Source organism: Miscanthus floridulus, chromosome 16, assembly GCF_019320115.1.
Source record: "Miscanthus floridulus cultivar M001 chromosome 16, ASM1932011v1, whole genome shotgun sequence".
Taxonomy (NCBI): domain Eukaryota; kingdom Viridiplantae; phylum Streptophyta; class Magnoliopsida; order Poales; family Poaceae; genus Miscanthus; species Miscanthus floridulus.
Genome location: NC_089595.1, coordinates 37,211,297 through 37,233,528, shown reverse-complemented (window position 1 = coordinate 37,233,528; position 22,232 = coordinate 37,211,297). Strand labels below are relative to the sequence as shown.

At 44.7% G+C, this 22,232-nt stretch overlaps 4 protein-coding genes and 1 pseudogene across 8 annotated transcripts; 2 read left to right on the top strand and 3 right to left on the bottom strand.

Moving 5' to 3' along the window:
- Positions 1 to 99: 99 nt before the first annotated feature.
- LOC136511663 (protein SLOW GREEN 1, chloroplastic-like) lies at positions 100 to 5,574 on the bottom strand. Of its 2 annotated transcripts, XM_066505709.1 has the most exons (7): positions 4,892 to 5,574; positions 3,864 to 4,010; positions 3,705 to 3,785; positions 1,878 to 3,607; positions 1,174 to 1,337; positions 846 to 949; positions 102 to 744 (listed from the first exon to the last, which is right to left on the bottom strand). In XM_066505709.1, exons 1-4 carry the CDS (start codon positions 5,501 to 5,503, stop codon positions 3,422 to 3,424), a joined length of 1,026 nt encoding a protein of 341 aa, XP_066361806.1. In that variant the 5' UTR covers positions 5,504 to 5,574; the 3' UTR covers positions 102 to 744; positions 846 to 949; positions 1,174 to 1,337; positions 1,878 to 3,421. The 2 variants fall into 2 exon arrangements, with proteins under 2 accessions (XP_066361805.1, XP_066361806.1); XM_066505708.1 differs by having other exon boundaries at positions 100 to 744; positions 1,174 to 3,607.
- Positions 5,575 to 6,502: 928 nt separating this feature from the next.
- Positions 6,503 to 9,323, bottom strand: LOC136511664 (uncharacterized). 2 transcript variants are annotated; one of them, XR_010772792.1, is made up of 4 exons: positions 8,381 to 9,323; positions 7,290 to 7,454; positions 6,824 to 7,012; positions 6,503 to 6,741 (listed from the first exon to the last, which is right to left on the bottom strand). XR_010772792.1 is itself a non-coding variant. In XM_066505710.1 (3 exons), the coding sequence occupies exons 1-3, from the start codon at positions 8,897 to 8,899 to the stop codon at positions 6,899 to 6,901; spliced, it is 798 nt and encodes a 265-aa protein (XP_066361807.1). In that variant the 5' UTR covers positions 8,900 to 9,323; the 3' UTR covers positions 6,503 to 6,898. The 2 variants fall into 2 exon arrangements, 1 of the variants encoding a protein (XP_066361807.1); XM_066505710.1 differs by having other exon boundaries at positions 6,503 to 7,012.
- Positions 9,324 to 9,889: 566 nt separating this feature from the next.
- Positions 9,890 to 13,633, top strand: LOC136513200 (uncharacterized). Of its 2 annotated transcripts, XM_066507188.1 has the most exons (5): positions 9,890 to 10,048; positions 12,252 to 12,309; positions 12,388 to 12,460; positions 12,547 to 12,612; positions 13,304 to 13,633. In XM_066507188.1, the coding sequence occupies exons 1-5, from the start codon at positions 9,967 to 9,969 to the stop codon at positions 13,376 to 13,378; spliced, it is 354 nt and encodes a 117-aa protein (XP_066363285.1). In that variant the 5' UTR covers positions 9,890 to 9,966; the 3' UTR covers positions 13,379 to 13,633. The 2 variants fall into 2 exon arrangements, with proteins under 2 accessions (XP_066363285.1, XP_066363286.1); XM_066507189.1 differs by lacking the exon at positions 12,388 to 12,460 and having other exon boundaries at positions 9,891 to 10,048.
- Positions 13,634 to 16,943: 3,310 nt separating this feature from the next.
- LOC136512874 (embryogenesis-like protein) lies at positions 16,944 to 19,792 on the top strand. 2 transcript variants are annotated; one of them, XM_066506886.1, is made up of 2 exons: positions 16,944 to 17,459; positions 17,979 to 17,997. In XM_066506886.1, exon 1 carries the CDS (start codon positions 17,017 to 17,019, stop codon positions 17,446 to 17,448), a length of 432 nt encoding a protein of 143 aa, XP_066362983.1. In that variant the 5' UTR covers positions 16,944 to 17,016; the 3' UTR covers positions 17,449 to 17,459; positions 17,979 to 17,997. The 2 variants fall into 2 exon arrangements, with proteins under 2 accessions (XP_066362983.1, XP_066362982.1); XM_066506885.1 differs by lacking the exon at positions 17,979 to 17,997 and adding an exon at positions 19,396 to 19,792 and having other exon boundaries at positions 16,945 to 17,459.
- Positions 19,793 to 20,039: 247 nt separating this feature from the next.
- On the bottom strand, positions 20,040 to 21,606 carry LOC136512873 (tyrosine decarboxylase-like; annotated as a pseudogene).
- Between the last annotated feature and the right edge of the window lie 626 nt (positions 21,607 to 22,232).

The window sequence follows — 22,232 nt, the reverse complement described above, 5'->3', positions numbered from 1 at the left end:
GGATCTGTGTGTGTGCACTACAAGTATACAAGGTGTGTTGTCTAATGTTATTTTACTGGTGGCCATGCCATTGCTCAGTACTTGGTTTGGTTTAGGACATACAAGCTAGTATGTGATTAATGCAAACGATGAGTACAAACTCTGCATTGGAGGCTATTTAGGAGCATTACAAATTTACAACGCAGAATGCGTTTTGTTTTGACAAAATGTGCAATTTTGCGTTGCATCACATTATCACGGGCATAAAGCAAGCTATTTATGACATGATTCTCGTTCTATTCCCAAAAGGGCAGGACAAAGGCAGTTCATTTTGCTGGTTCGGGGAGCCTCCTTGCTTTGCTGTTTGGACTCTGCCCTGCTACTGCTTAGCAATATGCCAATATTTGCTTTTCCTGCCTGCTCATGGTTTTCCACCTTGATGCCGTTGAACCAAAGGATTAATTAGGTTTGTTTGGGCGTGAATTATTTGGTCCAATACTCCAAACGATGCACTTCAAGGCAATTCCGTAGCTTTCTTGTAGGATCTGGAAGAGTGAAAAAATTGACCACCATGGGCCTGATACCCTTTTAAGTTGTGTATCCTACTCACACAGACTTTTGTATTTTTTTGGAAAGCAAGCATATCAGCTGCGCTCTGTCGCAGTTCTTAGAACCCTATAACTGAAGTGTGTGTTGCCAGCAATACATCTGCTAGAGAAACTTCAAATACTACCTTCCCACCAACATGAAAGGAAAGCCTAGTTCCTGAAATGGAAAGAATAGGGAAAGGAATAAAACCAGAAAGCTGTTATGAAAGGACAATGGAGTAAGGAGAACACTTAAATAGAATTGAAAACTTAGCTAACCATTTGATTTCAACTCCACCCCAATTATGCCCACAAATGGAAAGCTGCTTCTCCTGTGAGATTCCCATTCTCCTTTGTACGAGGTTAGTCAGGTTGCTAACATCCTAAAAGTAAATTAAATACTTGAGAGCTCTCGTGTTACAATATTGTCAATGTTCCAATTGTCAGATAGGGGTCTATGAAATGAAGTCTAGATGTGGTTGCATTCTTCTCTTATTTTTTTTTTTAACGTTGCTCCATTAAACAAAGATAATAGGAATACCTAATTTTCTTCAGGAAAAAAAAAAGCAATGGATTGAATATCTCCTGTTTATGGAAGCCAAAGAACCTGTAAAAGGAGCCCTCCTTCGTCTCAACCTCAAGCAGATAAGATTTGGGGATACTCATCCATGCAATGGAAGAGATATCAGCTTTATCAACCTCAATAACCTTTCATCCACCTGGTTTCTTCCATGCAAGCGCTCCTGAATCAAGTTTGAATTGTCCAAGGTTCTACAAGAGCACAAACCATCATATCACAGCACAAAAGCATTTCAGCAGTGCAATGGTAAATGGTTTCCTATAGTGAAAATAATCATGGATAAGATATTTTACCAGATTTCATACATATGTACTCCCTTTGGTACAATGAAATATGGAATTGGTTGTTTCCAAGTTCAACCATGATTAGAGAAAAGTGTACAATTTTAATCCACGGAAAAATGGTGTCAAAGCAAGTGTGATAAACACCGAAAAGTCTACATGACAAGAGGACTAATCTTTAGGCTGTGTTTGTTTGAGCTTTTGGCCACTTTTAGACTACTAGCTTTTGGACTTTCCAAAAACCAAACAGCTTCCATAAGCTAAATGCCCAAAAGCACGTTATAGTGAGCTTCTGGCTCTTGGCTTCCAGGAGCTTTTTGGTTTTTGAAAGGTCCAAAAGCTTCTAGGAAGCCCAAAGAAACATGCCCTTAAGCAAGTGACAAAATTGGAAAAAGTATTTTGAATGTCCTAAGATTTGTCAATGATGGAGGCCATGGGTTTTGATCTTACAAGATGGTGCAGTTGTGTTCGCGAAAAAACAAGATGGTGCAGTTGTAGCCCAATCATCACAAGCTGAAGGTTTGTCTGGAATGCAGGAAAGCATAAGTACAGGAGCAGGAGAAAACAACAATTGAAGTGCAATTCACATTATTCCATATGAATACTGAATGCAAGATTCTAACCTAATTACCCACAAGGAAAGAATTTGGGACCTTGGAAACAGACTATAAATAAAACGGAAACCGACTACTATCATATATAATGGTTTCTGGAGTAATTAATGCCGTAGGGAAAATCTGACTCCATTACATTGTTCCAAAAGGACTATCGCCTACGTTGGAACTTGCTAGGAGTCTGTCCAGAATTCCAATAAAATTCCCATACTGTTAAGCATAACTTGTCTGTGCACAAATTCCAATAAATTGGAGGCGCTTAGCATCACCAGAAGTTCAGAAGCTGTTTGGTATGTGATTGTACCAATGATTGCATTGATCAATGACTAGAAACTGTTCCACAATACGTTGTTCTATTTGATGCTCGTTACAGGTCCCAACACATTTGAGCTAACAAAAAAAGAAAAAAAATCAATCATCTTGCCTATATAAAATAAAATAGGTCCATTAAACAGCCTCAGCTCGTAAAATTTCCCCTTTGCTACTCATGGTTCTCGAAGGAACCCTAGCACATGTGTCAGGATCCTGCGAGGAACCGAGTATAACAGGGGGATCAGTAGGAATTTCAGAAGAAAATGAGTAGAAAGGAGAGGTAAGGGTTCAGGTGAAGAGGAAGGAAGTAATTTTTTTTTATTAATCCATTCTCACTTTCATAATGGGCGTACTGGGTACTTATACTGTTTTAGGCCCTGGCCAAAGAACACTGGGTGCAGAATAACACCCACATCCACCGGGTGTCGGGCCTACAGAAACAGCACCCACATCCACCGGTTGTAAAACCTATTAATCTGATTTTTATAAAAGCATTAATCTAATGGGACTGTAATTTGAATAACAGTGCATTTATGACATCATGCTTTCAATAAAATGTTCAAGATAACTTTTATATATCAGCATGAGACTAATCTATGACCGTGTTTACTTGTAACCAATGGTTATGGAAAATAAGCGTATTTGAACATTCTCACCACTGCTCAGGAAGATGCCTTGGAGCTGTAAGAATGTTACTTAAAATGGATGAAGTGTGCGTACAACATGAATATTATGCTGATAGTACAAAAAGAAGGGACGAAACATAAGCTTTACAATTTCTACATTTGTACAGCAACAACTCAATCCATCTGGTTGGCTACAACAGCTCTTTAACTTCAAGCAGAATTTGCTCTTCGCTATATTATACTTTACTGAGAAATGTCTGCAGAGACTGAGAGGGAGAGGAATGAGGAAAATTGGTGATAGCCTGATAGGAGAAACCTCTTTTCACTATGCTGTACTGTGTTGTATTTCATTAATAAGACCGGTGTGTTTCAGTGCACATCACTATGCAACTATTTATCCTACCAGGAGTATTTGGGCCTCATCAATTGAAATCTTAATGTATCATTTCTTTGTTTGAAACTCAGATTCAAATTCCTTTTGTAGCCGATCATGTGACTCCATTCTAGCCGCTAGTATAACATCACTGATAAAACTCTTATCTGGGAATTCATCTGGCACAAGGCTTCTGTATAAATCAAACTGCTTATCTGCGTCTTCTTTTCTGTCTAAAAGTGCATACACAATGCCCTGCAGAACCAACACCATAGACAGACAAAATGCACATTCAAAGTCAAAACGAAGGTACTTCAGGACAAATCAAACTCAACAAAATATCAGAGAGTACCTGGCAAAGATGAGACCGAAAATCTCGAGGATCCTCATTTATAAGATTTTGTAGTTTCTCAGATGCAACATCCAACTGACCCTGTGCCATCAAAATTTGAATTTAGATACCAAAAACTATCATGGTCTCAGATTTCCATCCTATTTGAATAAATGTTACCATGACAACATGCATTTGTGCGATCAAAAGCTTTATGTTGCGCTCTTCCGGGACCCTTTTCTCTGAAGTTGCAAGCTGCAAAGCATTCTCAAGCATTTCAAAAACGGTAGGGCCTTCAAGCTTCTTCTGCATACATAGTGCAAGTCCCTGCAAGACAGCAAGAGTGAAAGGTGTTACCAGACATGAGGAATTACTAAGTACTTAGAGAATGTCACAAGGATGGGATTCTAATAAAGAGCAAGTTTTAAAAGTCTAAGACAAGATTGGTGTTGAGAATTTGCTGCTCATGGCTGAACACAAAATGTCGAGCAGACACGTCAAGTAGTAAAGAGCTTGCTCTGCTTCATTCCTCATGAAATCAAGAAGTATATTATGGTTGCCATCAATCAAGTAAAAATTGCAACACTTAGCATAATCAGTTTTTGTAAAAACTTAATCTGTTAAATTTACGAAGCCTAACCTAATCAGTATACAACACTATATATCTACAACGTAATGCTGACAACAGCCCTCTACAATGTAATGCTGACAACAGCCCCTTGCATAGTTAGTACTTCCTACCATCTTAATGAATATTCCATTATGTGACTATTAAGAGTTAGGCTGTGGCATGAACCTCCCCCTGGATTCTTTTATATTAGAAATTGCTAGCAAGTGGGGCCAGCTGCCTAATGTATGGAAAAATGCATATTCTTTTCCTTTTGGAGAACGTCAAGCATCAAGCCATCAAGACAACTTTCTGTGAACTTTTAGGGACAACTCTAGCATAGCTTAGAAACAACTTGCAGCAAAATGCAGAATTTCATATGCACTGCTTCTCATCCCCTCACCAGTAATGCTGTATTTCAATTGCTACTGGTACCATCTTTAATTCCCAGTGTCTGAAAGACTGAAACATATATGATCCAATAACTGACCATTGATCACCACATCAACTGCGACGCCAGCAGTAACCACACCAACACGAAGAATTGCAGGCAAATTGCAGCTACTGAATAGATTAGAAAGAGGATGTACGCTATACCCACATGGAGAGCCCGGACGAGGAGGGGCTCCTCTGCCAGGAGCTCCCTGAACTGACGCTCAGCCTCGGCGAGGTCCCCCTTGAGCTCGTGCAGCTGCGCCACCATCAGCCGCCACTCCACCTCGCTGGGCTCGGCGTCACGCAGCCGTCGCGCGTACCGCAGCGCCCCACCCCAATCCGCGCGCCTCATCTTAGCATACAGAGCGCACTTGAGCGCGTCCACGTCGCCAGGATTGCGGCTCAGAATTGCCGAATACATTCGCACCTCCTCATCTTGCTCTTCGATTTCTTGGAGTTGCTGGGTCGGCGCGGGAGCGCAGGCGAGGGCGGGGAGTGAGCGGACGCCGGAGAGGGAGAGGAGGCCTGCGACGAGCACGAAAAGGAGGGTCCTCGAGGTGGAGACGACGGAAGAGAGAACGCTCTCGGTCGGGGTCTTCAAGGAGGAGGTGGAGAGGGAGGGGATTCGGGAGGAGTGCGGAGGTTTGAGATGAACTTGGAAGCGGTGGGGCTTGAGGGGGAAGGACAGGGAGGGGCCGGTGGTGCGCTGGCGGTGGATGGGGAGGAGGGATGCGGAGGCTGAAGGGGTGGTGGTAGGCAAGAAGAAGCTCATCGCCATGGCCGAGGATTTGCCGAGTGAGAGATGGGAAGAAGAGTGGATTGAAAAGAAAAAGAAAAACAGAAATGCTTGGCCTACTTTAAATGCATGGATTCAGAGAATAATACGGCGTTGTTTAGACTGCAAGTTTTTTCACTCTCTCTCTATCACATTAAATCTTTGGATATATACATGGAGTATTAAATATAGATAAAAAATAACTAATTATACAGTTTGATTATAAATTACGAGACGAATCTTTTAAGCCTAGTTAGGCTATGATTGAACAATAATTATCAAATACAAACGAAAATACTACGATACCGAATACTAATTCCTAACCGCGAACTAAACAAAGCCTATGAATATTTGTACGGAACAGTTTGGGTTTGTAGAGAATTGAAAAGTAACATTCATTTACAAATGTAAATTAAATGTTAGTCTAACGCATCACTGTAGCAACAGCTCCTGCTCCAGCAATTTAGCTATAGCAGATGAAGCCGAGTTTTCATTTTGCAAAATTTTTTAAGATTCCTCGTCACATCGAATCTTTAGACGCATGCATGAAGCATTAAATATAAATAAAAAAATAAAAGTAATTATACAGTTTAGATGAAATTCACGAGACGAATCTTTTAAGCCTAATTAGACTATGATTAGACACTAATTGCCCAATAACAACGAAAGTACTACAGTATCATTTCCCAAAAAATTTCGCCAACTAAAAAAGGCCTCAGAGGAGTTCCTGTTCCTGGATAAATTTCAATTTCAATGAATTTCGGAGGAGTTCCGGGATACACTTCAATTTCAATTGTTCAGGAAAGGTTCACTTGGGATCCTGACCATGCCCAACACACATCCTTCTAAACAAATTCGTTATGTGAGTGGGTGACGAAGGCCAGGACTTAAAAAGGTCGATAGTCACCTGAACTGATACGTTCAGTTTGACTGGTAGTATCCCTCCCAATCATCAGTTTGACTGGTAGTTTCCCTCCCAATCTGAAGTAACCAGGCCAGTGATCCAGAAAAATATTTTCAACGTAGGCAAGCCAAGTTCAATGGAATAAGATAACCACAAAGGAATCTCTCAGATGTAACTTCAAGGACACATCTCACTACGAGATAAGCTGTTCAGCCTATAAACTGAAAATGTAACATGTCACATGCAACCACATCTTTCCCTTCAGGGTTGCTGTTTGGTGACAAACAATAGCACATCTTGCAGTTATGCTACTGAAACTTGGAAAACTGCAGTTTTCCTGAACAGAAGAAAAGGGTAAACTAGACGTCTTTCTGCATTTTCCTTTTACAAAGTTATTAAGAAAGACTAGATCACTGTACCATTTGTAACTGAGATCTTTGCATCATTTGTAACTTTGATCTCTTGCACGTGGTGCAAGTACAGCCTCCTCAGGTCTAATTGCTTGAATCCTTTTTGTACATCTCGGGCTTGAGAACTCCGACATAAGGCAGGTTACGGTAGAGCTCCGCATAATCCAAACCATAGCCAACAACAAAGTAGTCTGGGCACTGAAATAAAAAAAATGGAATTTAGAACCTGGATGACACCGCGTGCCTCCAAGCTTAGGACCATCCATGCATTTTACTCATAATATAAAGGGCGGCTCAGGATTGCTTTTCATTTCAGTACTATAATTGTTTTTATTTTGAAGAAATTTAGTACTATGATTGTTACCAATGAAAGATGCAAACTACATACTTATGGAACTTGCTACTTAACAATAAACATTTTTGTGGAAATATTTTCAAGAAGTGCATGCAATACAGAGACAGGTGGTATTCGTACCTCAAAGCCTCGGTAGAATTTTCCATCCCCCACTAGCTGAAGACTGACTTTCCTTCTTGCTAGTTTGTCAAGGAAAGTGCAAACCGATATGGATGATGCACCTTTCTTCTCCAAATGAGCAATGAGACAGGACAGAGTATTCCCTGTGTCCACAATATCTTCAACCTACCGAGATACGAAATCGTTGTCAAATTCCATATACCAGCTCAAACAGACTCACCAAGATCTAGGAAGTCATCTCAGATGATTATAGGAAGTTAGGACTACAAAACAATAATAAGAAAGACTTATTAGCATAATCAAATTTATTTATTTATTTTCAAAAATGCGTTTCCCATAGTATCAATCTGACACAATGCAGACCAAATTTCTCAATAGAATACTATTCCTAGACATATAAAACATGAATCAAGCAACACATTAATAATTCCCATGGTGCCTATATTTTAGAGCCATACCACAACATTGCATACTAGTGGAAAATGTGAATGCTGTATTTACGTTTAAAGTTGGCATATGCTCTACACAAAACTACTTCATTCAGAGTAGCTGTAAATGTCCCACTTCAAACAGGCACTCTATAGTCTGTACAAACTGTATATGCCCTATGATATAGGTGGCCTTACCAGCTGATATTTATTCAATAGTTACAAACAGTGCTCAAATAATCTCATACGATTAAGTGTATATCCTCGCCTTTTCTCCTAGCCCTCCCCGAAAATATTGAACACTAGATCAATTTGAGATTATTAGCACCTTGTTAGGTCAATGATTTCTGTTCCTAGTGCAGACAAAAAAATAATTATGCAGTCATGTTTGGACAGCCATTCTAAATTTCTAGTACTCTCTGGGAACATGAAACATAGAAACAAGACTATCAACTGAATTACTGATTGAAGGTAAACAATCTAGACTCTAGAGGAGGTCACGTGAATTATCTTCCATCGAGTCTGTCCACAAGCAAATGGCGGGTACCAACCAAATGATCAAAGCCAACTAAAATTCTTGCTACAGGACACCACCACAGGATAATTGCAAAAGATACGCGAACCACACAAAAGCGATTCACGAGTAGGGGTCGAGCCGCTGACCACGACGACGTGCTTGCCGGCCACGTCGACCTTGAGGTCGGCCGTGATACGTGGCTTGCCGCTGGACTCTGTACCAGCCCCGTAGGACTCGACGCGCACGAAGTCGACCGCGAGCTGCACGTCGACGCGGCGGACGAGGTCGGCGAGGAAGAGGAACGCGCCCGTGGCGACGCCGACGACGACGGCGGGCTCCGGCAGCGCGCGCAGGTCGGCCGCGAGCTCGGCGGCGACATCGCCGACGCGGGCGGACACCTCGGCCTCCGTCCACAGCACGTAGTCGATGCCGGCCTCGGCGCTCACCATGGCGGCAGCGGCGGCGGCGGAGGAGGGGAGGGAGGCTAGGGTTGCGTGCCGGCGGACGCGGAGCGCAGGGGATTTATTGGGCCGCCGTTGGTGCGCGGGTTGCGTGGTGGAGGTGGCGCGGTCGCGCCGCGGATGGGATGCCGCGGGGTTGGTAAGGAACCGTGCCAGGATTCCGGAATCCTGCGTCGTCACCACGATCATGTTGGTGTCGGCCATGGGTTGTTATGGTACACTCCTGTTGCTGTTCGGCGTGACCATCAGCACCACCGCGACCAGCACCACTAGTACCTAACTTGGCTCGGCGGCGACGGTGGGGATGGGACACGAGGAGTGCCATGGCCACCGGGGTGGGGGGAGCTCAGTCACCGAGATGAGAGATGGCGCGGTCGGGGGTGTCGAAGGGCGCCGCGCGCGAGGTGGAGGAGAACCACCCACTCCCTTACAACACCGCTGCGCCGCCGCCATAGATCTCACGGGAGGTGAGTACATCCAGCTCCTGGCTCCTACTCCATGGCTCTCACCGAGGTGACAGATAGGATCGCCGGATCTGCGGACGTTAGGGGCACCCGGCGGGGAAGGACGTCGTGCGATGGTGCGCTGCTGCAGGAGATAAGGAGCGTGGAAGGAGTAAGAATGAGGAGCCGCGTTTGGACACGGGTCACATGACAGACGCCAGTGCCATAACATTATCGTTTATGACTTGATTAAGGGGGTGTTTGGTTTCACCTTCTAAACTTTAATCGTTGTCCCATCGGATATTTGAACACATGCACAAAGTATTAAATATAGACTATTTACGAAACTAAATGTACAGATTGAGACTAATTTACGAGACGAAATTTATTAAGCCTAATTAGTCCATGATTAGACAATGTGGTGCTACAATAAACATGTGCTAATGACAGATTAATTGGGCTTAATAAATTTGTTTCGCGGTTTATCAAGAACTTCTGTAATTTATTTTTTATCCACGTGACATTCAACATGACATCTCTTAAACTTTAGTCGTTGTGTCAACCACCCTTAAAACTTTCAGCCTGTTCGATTGTTGGTTTCAGCCAGCCCAAACCAGTCAGCCAACAGTGTTTTTCTCTCACAACAAACCAGCACCAGCCAGCCTAAACCAGGCCCAGAAACCATCCAGCGGATACGCCGTTTGTGGTGGTACAGTTGAGTTGTACTGCCTACTGGGCCAGGCTCCAGAGTCCAAACCAAACGTGCCTGTTCTTGCCTCGCCGTCGCTGGTCGCTGGTCGCCATCCGCCCTGGCGCCCTCCCAGCGTGATGGTCTTGTTCCCGCGCGGACACGGTAGAGGCTATAGGGTCGCCGCCGCAAGTCATACGCCGGTGCTCCTCTGCGGCCTTGGTGAGCTCCCCGCCCTCATCATCCCCAGGCGCTGTACCCTCTCCCTAAGGTCCTACCTCTCCCCCATCCTTACTGCGTTGCATAGCAGTCCGCCCGCTTCCTGTGCGGGGTTGCCTTCAGCCCTATAGCCCAAAGGAATTTAGGGACTTTTTTTTTGTGTTGATTGGTATGGGAGAAAATAGAGAGAACGAGATTGGGATTGGAGTTTGTGTTGATTTGGGATGGAAGACAAGGGGAAACGAGATTGAGATGGGGATTAATGTCGATTTGTGGAGAAGTGCTTCTTTGTTCTGCCTTGGGGAAGAACCGTGCTACTGCACTGATGGGGTTGGTCTGCTCCTATAGAGGATGGTCCATTGAGGAAGTGATTTTAGCACTGAAATGTCCATAATTGCAGCATTGAGTAACAATTTCAGCATAGAGAAAACGATCTTGTTGATGAATCAAAATACAGATGTGTTTTTTTTTCCTTCAAACCTGTATTTTGGTACACACACTACTAGATCTCAGTACTGTGTCAGTTCAACAAAAAAAAAATCAATTATTACCGTGTGCTCAATTGTTTCAGGATGTTGTAGGCAGTTGTTCCAAAAAGTACAGTGTGCTCAGGTTATGTATTGCCTGAACATAGAGTAGATGATCCATTCTAGAGACAATTTCTCTATCATGCCAAAGGTGTTGATGAATACTTCTAGTATTATGTTGTTGAATTTGATTCTACTAGGAGCTACGAATCAGTTTTACAAAGGTAACTAGATAGTTTACTGCTCCATCTTAAATTGTTCGAGACAATTACAAAATTTTGAATATCAACACAATGCAGACAAATAAGATTTGAAGGATGAGAATTGACTAGTCCGTTGGGGGTGTTAATTGATATGGAGGAGAAATATTTTAGAGTGCATAGCCGAATGAAGATATAGAAGGTGAAATTTGAAGTGTGTCCAGATGCTCTCACCAAATCTTAAAAGATTCGGACAGATGCCATGGGATATGGCCTGTGGAGTGACGAAGGGGCTGCTTGGTTCCTCTACTAGTCAACGTGTAGCCTTACCAAGCAAAGATAGGGAGCAAGCGTGCTTGTTTGGAAGCTTTATCTGAGCATCTTGGGACTTGTGCGGATGAGTTTTTCCTTGCCCGCCTGAGAGAGCCAAATTGGCTCCCCTGGCTAGGCAAGATTCTTTGCTTGCGCCAGCCAGGTCAGGCCAGGTCAAGCAGCCCCGAAGTATCCTACCCTTGCTGGCTGTATGTGTGTCCATTTTGGCCCTGCCAAGGTATTCAGGTCTAGTAATAATTAAGTGCTACTGCTCATTTCTATTTTTTTATTAAAATAATAAATAAATATGTTCCAAACTTGACATGGCCATCTGATATAAAAAAAACCAATATTACAAATCTCCGAGCCCTTGTCCTGTAGTTGTTCTTCTCCCCATTCTGCCTTTGTCTTGTCACACAAATCACATCGCCGGCAACCTGGTGTTCACTAGCTCCTTGGGCTCCTCCTCACTGCCCTTCTCGTGTCTTTGTCATACCCCGTATGGATCCGTCTGGGCTTGTACTGATTTCCTCTTTTCCTGGTAAGGAAACCCCTAGCTCACCAGGATTGATTGTTTCCAAGGAATAGTTTTTTTTTAAATTCTGTTCCTGCCTTTCTTTTCTGTCAATCAAATCCAAATCTTTATTCCAAACGCCGCTTAATTCATATGCCCCATTAAGTCAGCCCTCTGAACATTTGGCTTTCACATCTGTAAAAAAGCCGGCAAGAACCTGTTTCAAAAATGTGTTGTATGACTCTAGAAAAATAGAAAGTGCATCGTGCCAAGCCTTTCGTAGCTTAACCAACACTGAAGCTGACTTTTGTTGCTCATTTGATTGCCTGTTTCTTGAACAAAGAACTCCTCGTTTGTATGCACGGATTTGTTTGGTTCTACCATTTTTCAATAGTATTCATTGGTTGTTACTGCAAACTTCTTAATCTTTTTTCAATCTCAAACTTGAGTAATGGTCGATAGCAATAGTGCCATGGAGTAGTTTGTGCACTTTTAATGATATGCAAGGCGTTCTTCAGATAAAAAGACTTACATGTTACATGTGGCATGCACTTGTATATTTTATAGCGCAGTGTACCATGAAGGATCTGCTTACTGAACTCGGTAGCATCTTTTAGCTGATTTGGAATGATTGTCTGATGGATATTTTGCAGGAAGGAGTATCCAGGTCTTGATGATAATGGAACCAAAACATTCAGCTGAAATGTCCAAGTAAAATTTCTTGACTACCCTTTTGAGTAAAAGGGATTGTAACTTTAGCTCATTATATAAGATAAAAGAGAGATGCAGGCATCTGGAGAAGCAAAATCAAGCACTAATGGGAACATACCGAGCAATGTCTCACGAGTTGCATAAACTTCAAGTTTATCCCTAGATTGTATGAGCTTTTAAATACATCTAGAAGATTGATATGTGTGCATACTAATTTGTGTCTGCCATGTTATACAGGTACAAGAAGAAGCAATCATGCACAAACTGTATGAACTTATGTCTGCAGAAGGTCTCCTTCCAAAGGTACAACTCCTTTTTTAAAATTTCATCATATATGTATTATTCATAAAAAAATGATAAATGATTCCAAAGGCCGCTCTATCATCACCCAAACTGCTGCAATCTCATTCTGTACTGAAAAATATCATGGAAAAGACAGAAGATAAGGTGAAATTAACATGTCATACTGCCAAAAAAAAGAAGAAAAAATCTCCCATGTTCTGGTCATATGCCAGTCTGCGGTTCTTACCAAATTCTCTTCAGCTTAGTTCAGTCCTTCACTTCATGTTCAACTGCTAAATGAGTACAGCATAAAAATGGAAATGCATATTCCCCCCCCCAAAAAAATGAAATGCTGACATGTTTCGTCGATTAGTTCTCTGGACTAAGCTGAAGTACCATGTTCCTAACAATCATTTTACAGGCCTATATATATGAACATATGTTGCTGACATTCCCATAAAGAATCACTGATTCATAAAATAACTCCTGTAAAAAAAACTATGGTACTTCCAGTATCGTCCCTACATGCTTCTTTTTTCTATGGCACATTTTTTTTGTCGGACTACATGCTTGGTTTCGATTAAATTGCTTCTTAGGTGCTAAATGAACAGCTATTCCAGGATTTCTGGCAGCTTTGCCTCATTTTTCTATGTCACTCCATTTCAACGCTGCTCTGCCTCATTTAACCAGCTTATACTATTAAAAAATGCAGCACAAGAAAGAAAAGCATTTGGAGAGAGATGTCAAGGAATCAAATGTGGCAGGAAAACAAAGGACGGAACCATAGAAAGCAAACTTCAAATTGCAATATGATCTGACTTTGAGTTCAGCTGAAGACTAGATGGTGCCTATCTTCTCCAATGCCATACTCTGCCACCGCAGCTCAAGTTTCCTCTATGATTTAGAAATTTGGTGGAGACTTTAGATGTTTGTACGATCTAGTATTTTCCGAACTGCACGATGGAAACATGAATCTGATCATTTGTTTTGTGAGGAATCATTTTATCGTTTATCTGTTGCGACCAGATTCACGGTTTCCTTTCCACGCTTGTCATGAAAACTTTGAGTGTGATATATTTTTATGGATTTGTCAAGTTTGTATCTGTATAGTGCTATCAGAATCTTTAGATGCCAAATCCGAAATCAAGTGTTCAACTATGCTTTGACTATGCCGAAGCATTTTGAGCAGTGTTCTAATATTCTCTTGCCTTTACTTTGTCCATGCTAATTACGTAAAGATCAGTATTCAGCAGGCAGTCAGAGAACTTGAGGTTTCAGAACCAAAGAGGACACAATATAACAATAGATGTTACATTTAGTTACCTTTACTTTGTCCTCGCTAACGTAAGATCAGTAATCAGCAGTGAGAGCACTTGGTTTCAGAACCAAAGAGAAATCAATATATAAACATATAATTTGCTCCTGAACAACAACATAAGAAGTCCATATATAAAAGTATGATTTGCGCATTAACAGCCACATCAGAGTGGCGCAGCGGAAGCGTGGTGGGCCCATAACCCACAGGTCCCAATATCGAAACCTGGCTCTGATAAATTTCAGTGGGCTTCCTGATTTTTGCCTTTTTTCCCCTGAATTTTTCACTTTGCTGTTCAGTTCAGTGGGCTCACTTTGCTGTTTTAATTCAGTGGGCTTCCTGATTTTTACCTTTTTCTGAGGTTTTCACTTTGCTGTTCAGCAATACCATAAAAATGCAGGTGCTTATGATCATAAAGAGATGAAAATTTCACTTTGCTGTTCTAGGTCAGTGGGCTTCCTGATTTTTACCTTGTTTTTGCTGAAATTTTCACTTTGCTGTTCTAGCAATACCATAAAAATGCTGGTGTCCTAAATGCTCAGAAAGAGCAAGAATATTAACATCGCGTTGCACTTGCGTAGTTCACGTATAGCTGAATTATCAGTGAGTACCTTTTTGGAGAATCGCATCACATTTAAAAATGAGCAATGACCGCTTTGTTATTCCAAATAACTTTTCTATTGGATATTCTTTCTGCAACACGATTTTTATGGAACCAAGCTGCCAATTTGGGACCCAACATATCAACTGCCGTGTATCAATAAAGGAAAAAAACTGCCAAGTGTGGTATTGTATTTTTTTCAAGAAAATATTTAAAAGGGGAACAATTTTGAGTCACCCTTAACTTTCAACCATTATGGCAGATACATTGCTACATTCAGGAGTTTTAAACGCCAGTCTCGTGTAATGCCACATTAGAATTTTTGATGATGTGGAGGGGGGGGGGGGGGGGGGGGGGGGGGGGGGGAGGAAGGTGAGAGAAAGAAATAAGTTGTTCATGAAGCAATGATCTCATGAGAAAAATTATAAGACTATGAGACAACTATTTTGCATTATATAATTTAATATTGTCATACAAGTTACAAACTCTCCTTCGTTCATTGCACAAATTATGAATAATCAAATTACTGTAAGACAATTCAAAAGACAACATATTATATACGTTGATTGTTTAATCATCTCATAGTTACTTGGCACTGCATGAGGCTATGTATAAGACAACACCAATGTACCAACACATGGCATTTTTTTCTTTGGATTTTTTTATTGATGCCATTACAATTCTCTCAGATTGGAGAACTGACATTGCTATTTGCCTATTCTAAACTACGCCATTATATTTCTTCTGAACTCTGAAATATGCCACGCTCTAGGCCAGGCGAGGCCTTGGGATCACTTGCAAGTGTATGTGGCATACGGTGAAAACCGTATGGACCGTAATGCCCTTGTCCAAACAGGACAAATGGCACGGTCAGCTCGTCGTCTTCACTCGTCTCTCACTCCTAATCTGCTTCTCGCACGCTCCTCCAGCAAGAACCTTAAGTGGCGACAACAATTGGGACGACAATGATTCTCGACGGCGGCACACCAAACCAAGACGACGGGGACCATGCTTGGGTTGGAGAAATTGAAGCCCGTTGAAGGGAGGAGCTATGAGCTTGAGCTCGATGGCGGGCGGTAGCAGAAGGGGGCAATACCCCCTACAAGACTGCCTCCATTGCCATGTGCCTCTGATCCATATCAAGACCAAGCAACCGGGCTCCCTGAATTAGTGATTCATCAAGTGCCCAACAACGTCAAAAGTGAAGATTTGCAATGTTGACTTCATCTTTGTGATTTGGTTTGAATTAGACAAATTTATGTTTGAACCGAGGGTGATCTCAACACGTGTGGACGGATCCATTTTGAGGAGTATGTGGCCTACGTGTGTTCATTGGAACCACGTCAAGGGTAGCTGATGCAGCACCACTTTGACTCAGTAAGTGGAGAGGGTAGTGACGATTTGAAGCAAGAACTGAATGAGGTCAAGCAGACACTAGACAATGTTGTAAGTGAAGTTAGGAAATTGAAGAAACAATTTGGTGACATGTAATTTGGTGATCCTATTTAGGATTTGGGCATTAGGAAGACGCAACTTGTGTTGGATGTCTCTGTTGTAGCAGGTGTAGTTGTTGGTGTAGTATTAGGTGTTTTTGTTGTACAAATGTGGAAGTGAATGTAATGGAGACTCAATGTAATCCTAGGTGCCTTAGGGACTCAACGTAATGGAATGTGTTCTATATTTGCATGAAGGCTAACCCCTGAATGAATGAATGAAATATTCAAATATCTGAGCTACTTTGTCAATCAATAAGAGCATCGGTTTCTCTGATTTTGTGCTTCACTGAATAAGAGCTGCATTTTGGCAGAAACTTAGCTGCATTTTGTCTAGATCTTAGCAACATTTTGGCACAAGTTGACACACTTGAGCAGCATGTTCACTGAATATGAGCACAAGTTTGATAGAACCTAAAAATCTAAGGCCCTGTTTCATTGGGCTTTTGGCTGTGGCTTTTGCCCCCAAAAGCCAAAAGCTCAACCAAAGAGCTCAAAAGCGCCAGCTGCTTTGGGCCAAAAGCCTGGCTTTTGGCCCCTGGTGAGCTCAGGCATCCCCTGGTGGCGAGAGGAAGAAGAAGATTAAATGTGTGCATGACATGTGGGGCCTGCTTGTAAGTGAGACCAGCTTTTTCGAAAGCATAGCTGTTCAACCAAACAGGCTTTTTCAAAAACTACTGCTCATATTCCACAACTTCTTTTTCAAAAGCCATAACCTACAGCTACTTTTCTAAAAGCTACAGCTCAACCAAACATGGCCTAAGCACTAGTCCATTCACCAAATATGAGCAATGACCATAATAAACAAGTAGAAGTGGCAAATTTTTTTTTGATGGAAGTAGAAGTGGCAATTTGTTCCTCATTTTTGCTCCACCTACCATTCCACACACAAAGAATCACGTGTCAACGGAGCAGACGGTACTCCGTTGATCCTCTGATCTCCACCGTTGCTCTACACCTCCCAGACCGAAATTGCTGGACGGGGAAGGAACGCGAAACAAGCCACGCTACGCAAGATGCACCGGAACCCTCGCGCCGTCATCCGCGCCGCCGTCTCCCTCACCCTCCCGGCCGCCGCCGACGCGGCGGCCCTCCAAACCCTGCCTAAAGCGACGCCCTCGCCCGCGCTTGGAGCGTGGCGGCCACTCCCGGAGGCGGCGCCGTTGGGCAGCGTCAGCCGCCGACGTGCCTTCTCCTCCTCCGCGGCGGACTACGGCAAGGACGTGGACGACGTGAACCGCAAGTTCGCGGAGGCGCGGGAGGAGATCGAGGCGGCCATGGAGAGCAAGGAGACGGTCTACTTCAACGAGGAGGCCTCCATCGCGCGCGACGCCGCCAACGAGGCGCTCCTGGCGCGCCTCCCGCCCGCCGACGCCGACGCGCTCCGCCGCTCCATGGGGCTCAAGATGGAGCAGCTCAAGGCCGAGCTCAAGCAGCTCGAGGACTAGGCTGCCGAAAGGTTTGAGTTTTGGGTGAAAATTTGGGCGGAATGTTTGGTTATAGATAGACATGTTCTTTTGAGATTGAGATTCCTAGGTGTTCCGATTGGTGAATAAATTTAGCCCAACAATCTGTTGCATTGCCAGTTTGTTCTTCTTGGTGAGAGACCCGGAGCTAATTTGTCATGTGTGCCTGGTTTAACACCCTGCCCTGATTGGCCACCCTTACATTGATTATGATAGGAGAAGCTAAACTAATGCGTTCCTGTGTTCGGATTAAGCTTCATTTGCATTTATTCTTGCCTAATTAATGTCTAGTGCAACATGGATACTTCATTGCTCAGTAAAAGTTGCCCATGGTATTGGCAAAATTTTGAGCTACTTTGTCTTGTGTCCCTGAAATCAGGTTCTTCTAAACCTTACATCGATACACATTTTACTGAAAAATAGGAAAAGCTAGACCATTGATGCTTCTCCTGTGCAAACACTGAACTGCATTTGCATGCATGCTTGCTCTTAATGCTTCATGCTCTTTTCAGAACTTGAGGTATTTATCTTCAAGGCTTAAGTGAAGGAATGAAGCCATGTGAGATGATTTAAAGCTATAAGCACTTAAGTATCATGTATTTAAGTGATATATTGTTTGAAAAAACTGCTGATGAATCAGTGATTAACTTCTAATCAGCATTATAGATTTTATGCTATCAGCTCTAACTATCGTGGCTTCTTGGGCTATCGTTTGGACAAATTGGTATATGCATGAGTCATGATGCCTTGTGGTATCTATTTTTCAACTCTGGTTTTGTATAAATATGGTTACCCTTGGAATGAAGGCACCATTTTTTATATGCTGCTGCAGAACATTTGAATGATAAAGTTACCGATTTTAAAATGGAAATTTGTTACAACACCGGGCCTAAATGGTTTGCACATGTGCTACTCTAATCCTCAAATGGGATATTGCCTCTAGACTGTCTCTTCTCTGATTCTCTCTAACTCGAGCTATGCACATCGTCAAATGGCTCCGCTGGTAAAGCAAACCATCTAAGCCCTGCACCCTGACCAGAAGGCGTGAGCAACTTCTTTCTGGTTGAGGCTACACAGAGGTGTGTGGTTTGTGCAGCCAGGAGGGTGGATAGAACCATGGAGGTGTGACCAAAGAACATGGAGGGCATAGTGAAGGTGAAGATGCAGGGAGAAGGAGAGGGTGTGGACCTTAGAGATTAGATCAGCATGCTTATGGAGAAATCCCTTTTATAGCACCATTATGTGAATCACATGTGTTCAAGTGCATGTATTTTGTCTTGGCATGGAATGCAGGAGCTGAAGGTGGACAGTCTGAATTTCTGGATGCTACCTTTTCTTCTGAATTTCTGATTTCACAATTGGTTAGTCTGTAGTCAAGTTTCAGAACATGTGAATTTGACTGCAAACCTGCCCTTCAAGATGGCTGCAGATACTTCCTGAACTCTATGGTTCTAAAGATAACACTTATTGAACTGAGCCTCCTAGTACATGGGCACATGACTCGTAGTTTAGCTTTACTCAGGAAAAGATACAGCGATATAGTTTTGTATTTTCCTTCATCACAAAATGCCATGTGAAACTGCTTTGCTACAAAAACTTCTGTAAATCCGTTTTCCTTCATCACAAAATGCCATGTGAAACTGCCTTGCTACAAAAACTTCTGTAAATCTGTTTTCCTTCATCATAAAATGCCATGTGAAACTGCCTTGCTACAAAAACTTTTGTGAATCCGTGTACAACTCAGTTGACAGAGTGGCTCATGGGGATTAGTGAGCGCTCTCTTTACTCTTGAGCTCCATCGGTTGTTGATTAACAGAACTTGTGGCTCGGATGCTCTGAATTATACTGTCTGCTCGCATTCTCAAGGCTTCGGAGTTTTTTTTAGTAGAATAGTACGAGAATACTAAAGGAATTCCTTTGTTGTTCCAGCATTTAGATGCTGCTCCGTCTCAGCATTTGGAGGGATGTCAAGGAATCAACTCCTCTAGGAAAACTAAGGACGGAACAATAGAAAGCAAGTTTCAATCTGCAATATGATCTGACATTTATAGTTCAGCTGAAGAACTGGATGCTTCCTACCTTGTCCAGTGTGGTTATCTGTCACCACAGCTCAGTTTCCACTATGATTTTAGTAGAAATTTGGTGGCAACTCCAGGTGCTGTCATGATATAGTATTTGGATAACATTGGAATCTTGAATCGGAACGTTTGTTCTGCGAGAATCATTTATCGTTTACCTGCTGCGACTGGATTCATGATTCCAATGTACGCTTGTCATGAGATTGCTGTACTTTTGATATACGTTTGCTGTAGTGCTATTTGTTAGAGAGAATTCCTTATTTGACACCAGACAAATGACCCGTTCCTTTCTTGGCCCTCAAAAAATTTCCGTTCCCTATTTGACACCGAGTTCAACTTTCGTTCCTTATACGACACTCCGTCGGGTTTGTCATCCGTGAACCGTTAACTGACATGTGGGCCCCACCACCCTTCTCCCCTTAACTAACATGTGGACACCAGACAAAACGACGGCGGCGCTTGGACGGGGCACATCCACGCGTGGAGGTGGCGGCGCAGGCGCGCTCACGCGGCCAGGGGCGCGTCCCGTCCCCGCAGCTCACCCCGCACCCGCTCCCGTCGCTCCACTTCTTCCGCTCCCTGCCCAACGGCGCAGACCTCCTCGCGCACCCGCAGCACCTCCTCAGCTGCTACGTCTCCCTCCTCCACTCCTTCGCGCGCTCCAGGGAGACCGTCGGCCCCAACGCCGCCGGCCAGGCGCGGCAGCTCGTCGCTGAGCTGCGCGTGCACGGGGACGCTGTCCTGAGGCACCTCGCGCCGGCATCGTCGGCCTCGTTGATCCGCAGCCTCGCGGCGTTCGGACTCTCCGAGGAGCTGCTGTGGGTGTGGCAGGCCATGCGCCTCGCCGGCATTGAGGATGTACTCCTGCTCCGTGCTGAGCGCCGCGATGAGCAGCGATGGCTTCTTCACCCAGAGAACGCAGCAGTCGTTGTTGGCCAGAAGCCACTTGTGAGCATTCATGCTGAAGGAGTCCACGGCTTCGGCGCCGTCGATCAAGTGGCGGAACTCCGGGCAGACGAGCGCCGAGCCCGCGTAGGCCGCATCCACGTGGACCCAGACACCGTGCGTCGCCGCGACGGCGCACAGCTCTCGGATAGGGTCCACGGGCGTGGTCTGAGTGGTTCCGACCGTCGCACACAGGAAGAGCGGGACCAGCCCGGCGTCCACGTCCGCTTGCATGGCGGCCTGCAGCTCGGTTGGCGAGAGCGCGAACATCGCGCGGCGACAATGGCGCAGAGGATGGCCTCGCACGTGGTGCCGAGAAGCGTGCCTCCTCCGCCGCCGCAGAACATCAGGCTCTCCGGCAGGTGGACCGCCTTGCCGAGCCAGTCCACGACGACCATCTCCAGCTCCGTGGCGGCTGGCGAGGCGGCCCACGTGAAAGGAACAACGCTGATGCCGGCCGTGAGGGCCTCGCCGAGGGCACCGACGGTGCTGCTGGACGCGGGGAAGTGCGCGAAGTGGCGGGCGCTCTGCCAGTGCGTCATGCCAGGCAGGATAAGGTCACGGACGTCTCGCAGCGCGGTACTGAACGCGTCAGACTCCGGACGCGACGGTGCGTTCGCGGGGAGCTGGTGGTGCATGCAGGAAGCCAGGGTTGACGCTGGGGTGCACGGGGTAGTCGTCCATGCGGGCGTAGTAGTCGGCGATGAAGTCGATGACCTGGTGGCCCTGCCGGCGGAACTCGTTGGGGTCGAGCAAGTAGGAGTGCTTCTTCTCCGGCGGAACTCGGCGATGAAGACGGAGCACGGAGCAGGAGTACATCCTCAAAGACGCCCCCCGTGACGACGACGGCGGCGTTGGCGGCTTAGGCCTGCCGTTGAAGATGGCGTTGAGGAACCCGCGAGCCGCGCACTGAGGGACGCCGGCCTCCTTGGCAGCCTTCTTCTCCGGCGCGGGCTCGGACTTCGCGGCGGCGGCGACGACGCTCGAGACGAGAGCCCGTCATAGCTGGAGCACTCGGAGAGTCGGAGAAGCTCGACGTGGTGGCACCGTGCGGCCCTGGAGCCGCTGCCGCCGCCTTGCTGCCACGATAGCTCCTCGCCGCGGGGATGGGACGCGCCCCTGGCCGCGCGAGCGCGCCTGCGCCGCCACCTCCACGCGCGGATGCGCCCCGTCCAAGCGCCGCCGTCGTTTTGTCTGGTGTCCACATGTCAGTTAAGGGGAGAAGGGTGGTGGGGCCCACATGTCAGTTAACGGTTCATGCATGGCAAACTTGACGGAGGGTCGTATAAGGAACGAAAGTTGAACTCGGTGTCAAATAGGGAACGGAAATTTTTTGAGGACCAAAAAAGGAACGGGTCATTTGTCTGGTGTCAAATAAGGAATTCTCTCTATTTGTTACCTGACGCTCTGGATTTGTGAACTTTTCTATCTATGGTGATAAAAAACTTAGGATGAGAATTGAAAAATGCCAAAATCAAGAGTTGAACTATGCTTTAAGTGCACCAAAGCTTTGAACTAATCTTCTAATATTCTCCTTACTTTGTGCTTGTGAAGTACATAATCAGGCAGTCCAAATATCTGAAATCCTTCAAATGGTCACGCGCATTACGGACATAAAGAACCCTATTAGCACATGGTCAAGTGCATTCGTCATAGGAAAACCTATTAGCACCTGGACATCAAAATCGAAGTGGCGCAGCGGAAGCATGGTGGGCCCATAACCCACAGGTCCGATCGAAACCT

Bases quoted from the DNA above. Each gene is read 5' to 3' on its own strand.
- LOC136511663 (XM_066505708.1), bottom strand. From the start codon at position 5,503: ATGGCGATGAGCTTCTTCTTGCCTACCACCACCCCTTCAGCCTCCGCA. The intron at 4,011-4,891 runs GTGGGTATAGCG...GCTGTCTTGCAG, and splicing joins TCCTCGTCCGGGCTCTCCAT to GGACTTGCACTATGTATGCA. The intron at 3,608-3,704 runs GTACTCTCTGAT...TTGGTTCTGCAG, and splicing joins TTCGGTCTCATCTTTGCCAG to GGCATTGTGTATGCACTTTT.
- LOC136511664 (XM_066505710.1), bottom strand. From the start codon at position 8,899: ATGGCCGACACCAACATGATCGTGGTGACGACGCAGGATTCCGGAATC. The intron at 7,455-8,380 runs GTCAGCGGCTCG...GTATCTCGGTAG, and splicing joins CCGGCAAGCACGTCGTCGTG to GTTGAAGATATTGTGGACAC. The intron at 7,013-7,289 runs GTACGAATACCA...TTTTTATTTCAG, and splicing joins AATTCTACCGAGGCTTTGAG to TGCCCAGACTACTTTGTTGT.
- LOC136513200 (XM_066507188.1), top strand. From the start codon at position 9,967: ATGGTCTTGTTCCCGCGCGGACACGGTAGAGGCTATAGGGTCGCCGCC. The intron at 12,310-12,387 runs GTAAAATTTCTT...AGAGAGATGCAG, and splicing joins CATTCAGCTGAAATGTCCAA to GCATCTGGAGAAGCAAAATC. The intron at 12,613-13,303 runs GTACAACTCCTT...TAAAAAATGCAG, and splicing joins CAGAAGGTCTCCTTCCAAAG to CACAAGAAAGAAAAGCATTT.
- LOC136512874 (XM_066506885.1), top strand. From the start codon at position 17,017: ATGCACCGGAACCCTCGCGCCGTCATCCGCGCCGCCGTCTCCCTCACC.